At 31.6% G+C, this 8,810-nt stretch overlaps 1 protein-coding gene across 9 annotated transcripts in view; it reads right to left on the bottom strand.

Moving 5' to 3' along the window:
- Nucleotides 1–1,270: 1,270 nt before the first annotated feature.
- The window catches only part of LOC140675821 (uncharacterized), a 57,148-nt gene continuing 49,608 nt past the window's right edge, over nucleotides 1,271–8,810 (bottom strand). For all 9 annotated transcript variants that reach the window (XM_072910418.1, XM_072910417.1, XM_072910413.1 and 6 more), the window contains 4 exons: nucleotides 8,132–8,362; nucleotides 5,529–6,784; nucleotides 3,237–3,840; nucleotides 1,271–3,023 (listed from right to left, as the gene is read on the bottom strand). In XM_072910418.1, the coding sequence (XP_072766519.1) occupies nucleotides 2,577–3,023; nucleotides 3,237–3,840; nucleotides 5,529–6,784; nucleotides 8,132–8,362 (2,538 nt within the window). In that variant the 3' untranslated portion in view covers nucleotides 1,271–2,576. The remainder of the gene's footprint in view (nucleotides 3,024–3,236; nucleotides 3,841–5,528; nucleotides 6,785–8,131; nucleotides 8,363–8,810) is intronic.

Raw genomic sequence — 8,810 nt, 5'->3', positions numbered from 1 at the left:
ACTTAATATTTTTAACTCAATTTAAATCAACTCAATAAGATTAAATTGAAATATATAATTTTATTATGCAACAAATAAAATAATATATATTAATAATATTTAAATTTTAACACATTGTTTACTGTCCTTTAAATAGTATATCTAAATAAAACATTAAATTCTTGTTATTATATTGATAACAATTATTAACCGATGAAATGTTATCCCATAATTTCGCGCTGTTGTTATGCCACAGACTTAACAATGTATTATAATTTTATTTCACTATTTTTTTTTAGAATTAATAATTGTGCAAAATAATACGCGCATGCGTGTTTCTCTAACAACAGACGATGCTAATAAGCGTCGAAAAAGTAGACACTCAAGATGGCGGCTTCCGTCAGCGATTTGACTAGCCCCCACCACCGATACATTCCCTCCTGTTTCTTTTGGACGGGATCCGATAGCGCACAATGCTAATTGGCCAATGAACATTAGAACCTTCTGATTGGCTAACCGTGCTGGTTACCCTAGGCATCGGTCAATATGTATGGTTGTATGCTATCGGGATGTACTAACGAGACCCTCTCTTTCTTTTTACTCTTTGATGAAATCCTTATAATAAGAGACTGGACAAGAAAAGGTCACTTTTGATCGGTCCGCCATTTTTTATCCGTTATCGGTAATTTTTAAATCTATTAATTACATTAATTTTAAATTGTAACACAATTTTAAAAAAGTAAACGTTTCAAAGTTGTTTTTAAGACCCATTGGCAATATGTACTTATTACATACATAATAAAGATGATCTATATAATTCCTTCTTAATTATTATTTTTAGAATATTGAACAGCAATTTTTACTCTTCAAATCTTTCTTTTTACGCAAAAATATATCGAACGAGTGTATTTTTATCAAAATTTAAGATAAAAAAAGGGTCAAACTAAATATTTACACAAAAATGTGATTATGTACCTAGTGCTTAATTGTTCTTTTTAGAATATCAAACAATTTTTACTTTTTAGACTTTTCTTTTTATGCAAAAATACATATTAAACGAATTTTTTTTATTTCAATTGAAGAGCGGACTAACTAATATTTACTGAAAAGTAATATCTTTAGTATTTAATTATTCTTTTTACAGAACATCAAGTGAGTTTTTTACTTTTCAACTTTTCGAATATATCAAATAAGTATATTTTATCAACATTTAAGGTAAACTGGTCAAACTTACTTTAGAAAAGCATTTTTATAACAAGATATTAAACATATTATATTATGAACATTGGTATTTAGAATCATTATGTTCCAGTTTATTATCAATAGTGTTACATGTTAAATATAAAGGCACAACAAACAATAAGGAGTACTTTTCACTACTTTCTAGATTTTTAGGAGAAGTCATCAAGTTTCATACACTACTTTACATTGTAGTATGCAGATAATTATATCATACTAACAATCGTTATAGAATTATTTTCAGAAATATAGAAAACCACGATAACGTTAACCTAAATCTTTGATCTCTCGAACTTAAATAATTACATCTATTCACAACCTTATAAGAAAACCGTTCAATGTATTTGTCCTTTTCTCATGAATACGCAATTGATTAATATTTGTGTTGACAATTCGTTCGCCATTCGATTAAATAAATTCATATTATTATCCAGGTACGCATATAAAGTTCTCGATATGAAAACTGACAAGTACAAAAACATAATTTTCTTCATAAATTTTTCGAAATTTTTGCTTCGAAGCATACTATCTCTATCTATACAATTTTCACTATTTAATATTTTTTCTACTACAACAAAGAACAGTAGTAAGTACATTTGATGTTGCTCGCAAATGAAAATACCGTAAATCGTTGAATCATAAAGCATCATGTTGCTGTAACATACACCTATTACATGTATCACCAAGTAATATTTTTTTTCATATGAGCATCGGTATAAGATTATTCTATCAACGGTTTGATCCCAAGGAGTAATACAAGATTAGGCCTGTGTGTATTATACTAAAAAATTCGTATCATCATGATCGTTTGTTTTGGAATGTTTAATGCCACAGGATAAAAAAAGAATTGCTTGATTGTTAATGTGTTCTGTATCAGCTGGGTATTGAATAGTTTGTACTTTCATACCCTGTCTAAGAAAAGAATTGTGTTCTCTGATGATGTGTTACATAATCAAAATTATATCAAATTTACAAAAGATATGAAAATTTCATCAAACATTTGTCCAACACAGTATCTACAATAGTTATATTAAAATTATTACTACAAACTAAAATACAAGATTTCCTATAACATTACCCTGAATAGATATATACATTGTTGAGCATGGTAAATTATATTACAATTCCATTGAGACGAATCGATCATTGGAAAAAAACCTTTCAATGTAGTGTCATATTTTTTCAATGTATCAATTTAAAAAAATATAAACAATTATATACGAAAAAAAGTTACATTTAAATGCAGTTCTGTTTATACTACAGTTTGCCTGCCCTAATTATTATCACTATTATGTGTCAAATAACGTGCGTGAAGAGAAAGCTCATGATGGATGGAGAGAAGAAGAATCACTATCGAATTATTTGGCGGAATACTTCGATGTGTTTAAAGAAACACTGGACGAATGAAGACGCCGTGACGGCGCCGGGCTAACCGGAGCCGACGGAGATGGTCCAGTAGGCGTCGTTGGCTTAGAACCTCTTCTGCTTCGCCTTAGAGTCGAGTACGGACTGGTACCTCGATTAACGTGTTCATGAGCGTAAAGTAGCACTCCGATGTCCCGGTTACCCGCTTCAAGAGCGATCTTTAGAGCCGAGCTGCCGTCAACGTCGATAATAGACGAATCACAGTCCGGATGTGCGAGGAGCAATCTTACGATGTCAGTATGGCCATGTTCCGCTGCACACATCAGGGCAGTGCTACCATCTTCGTCCTGGATATTAACCGCCGCTCCAGCATCTAATAGCAACTGTGTCATATCTTTACGTCCGTGCGATACCGCTAGCATCAACGCAGTTTGCCCATGCTAATTAAAAATAAGAAAATTATTTATAAGAATATTTGAGGAACCATATATAATAATATTTGAACAATCAATATTACCAATATTACCAATATTATCAATATTATCAATATTATTAATATTATAATACTAGAAAAATATATATTTAAAAATAATAAAATTTTCTTATATTTAGAATAAAATTTTCCTAAGTAATAGTTATAAATAAAACTTTACCAATTTTGCACGAATGTTGACATCAGCAAGTTGGAATAATCTATTCGCCACAGAAGCATGAGTGGAATTCCTAACTTCTGCCAAAGCAGCCAACATCACAGCTGTATAACCAGCCACATTGGCTTTGTTGATATCGCAGACCTTTGAGTCTAACAATATAGATACTACGTCGAAATTACCATGAGAAACTGCATAATGCATTGCTGTGTTACCACTAGTATCTGTCATGTTGACAATGTATTCTAGCAGAGTACTGGAACATTCTTCGAATCGATCCAAATAATCCTCCACATCTAATGGATTTGCACTAGATGTACTGGATATCTTGAACCATTCTTGTTGTATAATATTAGTAGCGTTTTTGAGCTGATGAGAAATATTCCTACTAGGTGATTTCTTGATACTGTCATTGAGCACTTTCATGGCAGCTTGCATCTCTTTTGAGGGCTCGACTTTCTTCCTTGGTTTATCCTGAATTGGTTGAAACAAAGTTGATTCTGGTAGTTCGGATTTTTCCTCATTATCCGCTTCCTTCTCCACACTACACATTTCTTTTGATGCGATTGTTTCATGTTTGTTTTTCTCAGTTTGTAATTGCTGAATGCTAAAAATTAAAAAAAACTTTCTTTTATGTCTATTAAAAAAAAATGACATACATTTACACATAGATGTGACTTATTTGATCATATAAAACTATTTTTAAATTTATTTTCTCTGATAATCCTTGGAATTTTTTTACAAAAAAAAATTGCTAATTTTAATTATTACTATAATTTACTACTGCTGTAATTTAATAATTGATGCAATCAAAAGAATATTGAAAATCAAATTAAAAATCTTAAAAGTTATGAAAGCTATAAAAAAGTTATATATGTAAATTATATATATAGTAATTATAGCTATTAATGTCAAAATGTAACACATCAAGGTATCAAAAACTCAATGCAATATCTTGTAAGAAAATTAACGATAAAAACATTAACCACTATAAAAATTAGATTATAGTGGGGAAATGTGTTACCCCACGGTCGAATAAGGTAAAATATCAACGAGTTCGAGATCGCTGAACGAACGGGACGCGTTGCACTGTGACGGCGACGGTGGTTGCTGTTGCTGCTGCTGTGGCAGCATCGATCTGTCAAGATCGAGGACGCGCTCACTTGTTCACCATAACAAGACCCTCAATGCGACGCGAAACACACACCGATCTGATATTCGTGAGAGAATAACTTGATACTCGATGACGCACACAGAGCACGCGCGCGAGAACAAACTTACATCAAAAAGGACAACAAACCGGCACGAAATACTACGTCACATCACATATACGATTCTATTATTCGCAATCCTCTTACCGCCCCTTTTACCGAGAAACATCCCTACAGCAATCGACCGCGGAAATAACAGATGGCGTGGATCGTAATCAAGCGGGAAGGGTGAATCGGATTTCAAAATGATATCTTGTTTATTTACAACCTTGAGCTTAAAAAATGACTGATGTACGTAATACAGGGTGAGAAAAAAATATGAAAATCTTGAAAAATCTTGAAAAATATGTTTTACAGAAAAAAAATCTAATAAGACAAGATCGAAAAAGGATCTGGCCATCTAAGACAAAATCTATTCGTTTTTTTTATTTATTTCATATTTTATATTAAAAAATATCATAATAAATTTTAAAATATCTCAAAAAATTCTTAACTAAAAGAAGTTTTATTATAGTGTTTTGAAAAGCTCTCGAGGTAAGCCACAAGAATATGCAATTAAAAATAGTGTTCCACTTAAATAAATTGAAGATGATATTTGCGTGACCTTCAAACGACTACTTCAAGGTCAAATCATAATGACATCATCTTATCCTTCTCAAAACTATAAAACTTTTGTCAGAAACATTTTTCTGTAAAACTTGTATTTTTCGAGATTTTTCAAGGTTTCGATACTTTTCTTTTCACCCTGTATATTTTGAAGAGTAAAAGTTTAATTATAAATATAAATTTGTATATAGACAATCTCAAAGTATAATTTTCTGCAAGTAAATATATTTATAATGTTCATTTATAAAGAAAGCCTTATATAGATTAATTATAAAATATGGTAAATTAATTTATTTTATTTAATTCAATATTTGTATAGAATAATTTAAATATATGTATTTTAGGGACTTTTATTTTTATCAGATTTAAAATAATATTATGATAAACATATTAAATCTTTATTTTTATACACAAGTGTTTTTAATTTTTAAGTTTTTAATTTAATAAAAGAAAAAAGAAATAATCCCAAATTACTAACCGATTACTACTGTCGTATTGCTCCTTGTTGTCCGTATCGTATCTTATCACGCCAGCGGCCGGTATCTTCGTGTACGTATCTTGTCGCTTGAACTGCTTCCTGTGATCACTAGAAGTGTTCAAGGAAATATGAGACGGTCTCGGAATCCTGGATACCATATTGCTATTCTGATGGTTTAAACTGTTCTCTGCGTTATTTGCAATCTGCTTTGCTAAACTCTTGATCATCTCCTTGCAATTATCGCAATAGTTAGCTGCGCAAGAGATCGAGATATGCGGTCTGACAGAGTCACCAACTGATACGTCAACGAACTTCTTTTTCGTCGTCGAGGTGCCGAAATCTCGGTATTTCGGCATGAGGCCGAAAGTGTCAGTGCCTCGAGTGACAGTCTTTATCAAGTCATCTACCGTTACCGCCACAGATTTGTTGGCTCTCGTCCTGATCCTCGCCGTCCTGATGTCACCATAATTGAATGAGCGACTCCTCGAGTTCATCGAGTTTAGCGACACTGGTGGCTGTATCGCCACCAGATCTGGTCCGACACTTACACTCTTAGTGAAGGGATTGAGGTTGACTTCCACCCCGATTTCCGTCATTATCGGCTTGGCGGTTACGCTCACATGTGAACGCATTCTAAACAATTCAGTCACCTGGACCGCATAATCTCGCTTGTCGAGTTTGAATGTTTCTGGGATGCATTGAACGCTCTTAGAAGAAGTGTTTTTCACCAAGTTACTCTTGTAACTCCTCAGAGCGTCTTCTACGAGCAGTGTAGTATCCTCGTTCGTCAAGATATCCTTCATACTCAAACTCGTCGTTGTACTACAAGAACGTGTTTTCATTTCTTTCTTCGTTTCTGGTGGGATGTCTTCGATTAAGAAATGACTACATTGAAGAACCCTGGGTCTAGTCTCTGTGTTGATACCAAAATCACGCATTTTCTTCGCAGTTTTGCGGTTAATTAAATCGTTCTCGTTAAATGATATCGATTCCATATGAAAGGGAGCCTTCATCATATGCCTCTTGCGCATTTGTGGCAGAATATCCTCCAACATCAATTGACTGCGAGACAGATTGGACTTCCAATTATAATGCTGGGAGTCGCAAAAATTTGTGAAACTCGATGACGTTTCGTCTTCCAACATGGTGCTTTCATTTTGAATTTCAGGCATGATCTCCTCGATTTGTAATTGACTCTTCTGCAAAGATGGTTTGATTGGCGTGCTCGTTATCATTCCGAAGTCTCTGGTTCGAACCTGTTTGCAATAAAAAAGTATCATGTGCGATTAATTATTAACTCAATTAGTTATGCGTTTTATTCTTTATTCTTGACTAAACACTTGAAAAATGAGTCATAAGTTTTGAACCTATGTATATAGTCATCTCCATTTAAGGCTACTGAGTCGTAATAACATTAATGATTTTTGTTAAGTATAGTTAAAGATTCTATTAATTTACAAAAAGATTTGAAAATTTATTTGAAAATAACCAATTGTTCTCATCATATAAACTTAATTATGTATTAGATAACTATTATTTTTATAAAACAATCAATAAGAAATTAGAAATATCAATACAAAATTTTATTTAACATAGGAGTAAATTAAAAGAATAAATAAAACATGAAAATTTAAATTATAATTAACCTATGAAAATTAATATAACGCATTAACATCATGCGGTCAAAAAGATTTTTCCAAAACTTAATATTAACCGATATACCAGTGCAATTATTACACAAAATAATACATTATATAAAATAATATGACATTATTCTCATTGTATATGTGCCGTTAATTGTCTAAAATATTATAAATCATATCAGAGATTACCGAGTAAATTATATTGCCAATGATATATCTGGGAAATTTCAGGAAGAAACGCAACATGGTGCTGAATAGGGGAAACATATCGTAGGTAATAATTCTTATATTCTTCAATCTCAAAGTATCTCTTTATGAATATTTTCACGAGGTATGCTGTACATACATCACACGCGCACACGCGTGCGCGAAAGTCGCTTGGCGTCGACGTGAAAAAACAACATGCAAGACCAATGTATAGCAAAACTGCATATCGCCCTTTAAATCTCGATTTTCACTTCTAACTTCTAATTAGAGAAAAGTGACTGCAACTTACTTCAAGGCACACAGAAATCAATGATCGCCGAAAGATTCTCAGCTAAGAAAAACTCGGGAAATTATATATGTTTTCTAACACAAAAAAAATTCAAAAAAGGATTAAGAAATAATTCGAAAATTATTCATAATCTTAACGACATTAATAAAGTTTAATTTTTAATTTAATTTAATTTAATTTTAATTATTTTATTTTATTTTAATTATTTCATTTTATTTGCTTTATATCATTTACCTTAACATAAAAGTTAATCAACATAAATAATACTTTTAAGAAATATGTAAAACGTGCAGATTTTCTGAGTTTATATTTTGTTTAGATATATATATATATATACAGAGTGGCTCACATAAACAATTTAATATCTCGAATATTATAGCATCGATTTTAAAGATTTAGATTTTCTAACTTATATATATTTTAAATGGATTGATAATTTATAGAGCGGATATACATTCGTCTACCTGCTGATGTGACACCCCGATGTCTCTCATCATCACGCCACACATAGTTCCCATGTCTCTGGTATGTATGGTTCCCGTGTTCTTCAAGTTTCGTAAAGCGGTGGCATGCTGTTCCGAGAACGATTGGCTGCGATGTCTATGCAGGATGTCGTTGCGAGAATTTGTTTTACTTAGCTCATCCACTTGTCGCAGGAGATTACGCTTCTCTTCTTTCAATACCGAGACTTGTACCTGCAAGAAAAAAGGGAAGAGATTTTGCGCACGTGCATGGAATTAGATAAACTTGAATAGAATGTAATAGAGTGTAAGCTTTTATCGAAACTGAGATAAAACGGGTGAGCGTGAGAAAGTGTGATTCTTAGTATTGTACATAGAATAATAAAGATATAGAAATGTTACATTACTTTTTGATAAATTGCAGAAATAGAATATTTAATATGTCATTTTTAAACATATTCTCAAGTTAGTCTTTTACCAGCAATAAAATAAGAAACAAAATATTTTATATATATATTAAATAAGTATAAAAATAATATTTTTTTAATTAAAAGGACTATAATATAATTTATATAATATTAATTAAAAGAACAATATTTTTTAGATTACTATTCATCTTTTTTAGAATACTTTTGGACCTGTTTGAACCTTTTACGTCAATCTACTTTCATTAGAATAATTG

The sequence above is a fragment of the Anoplolepis gracilipes genome, unplaced genomic scaffold (assembly GCF_047496725.1).
Source record: "Anoplolepis gracilipes unplaced genomic scaffold, ASM4749672v1 Contig21, whole genome shotgun sequence".
NCBI lineage: Eukaryota > Metazoa > Arthropoda > Insecta > Hymenoptera > Formicidae > Anoplolepis > Anoplolepis gracilipes.
The sequence above is the reverse complement of the archived record's forward strand: the minus strand, read 5'-3'. Positions and strand labels throughout refer to the sequence as shown.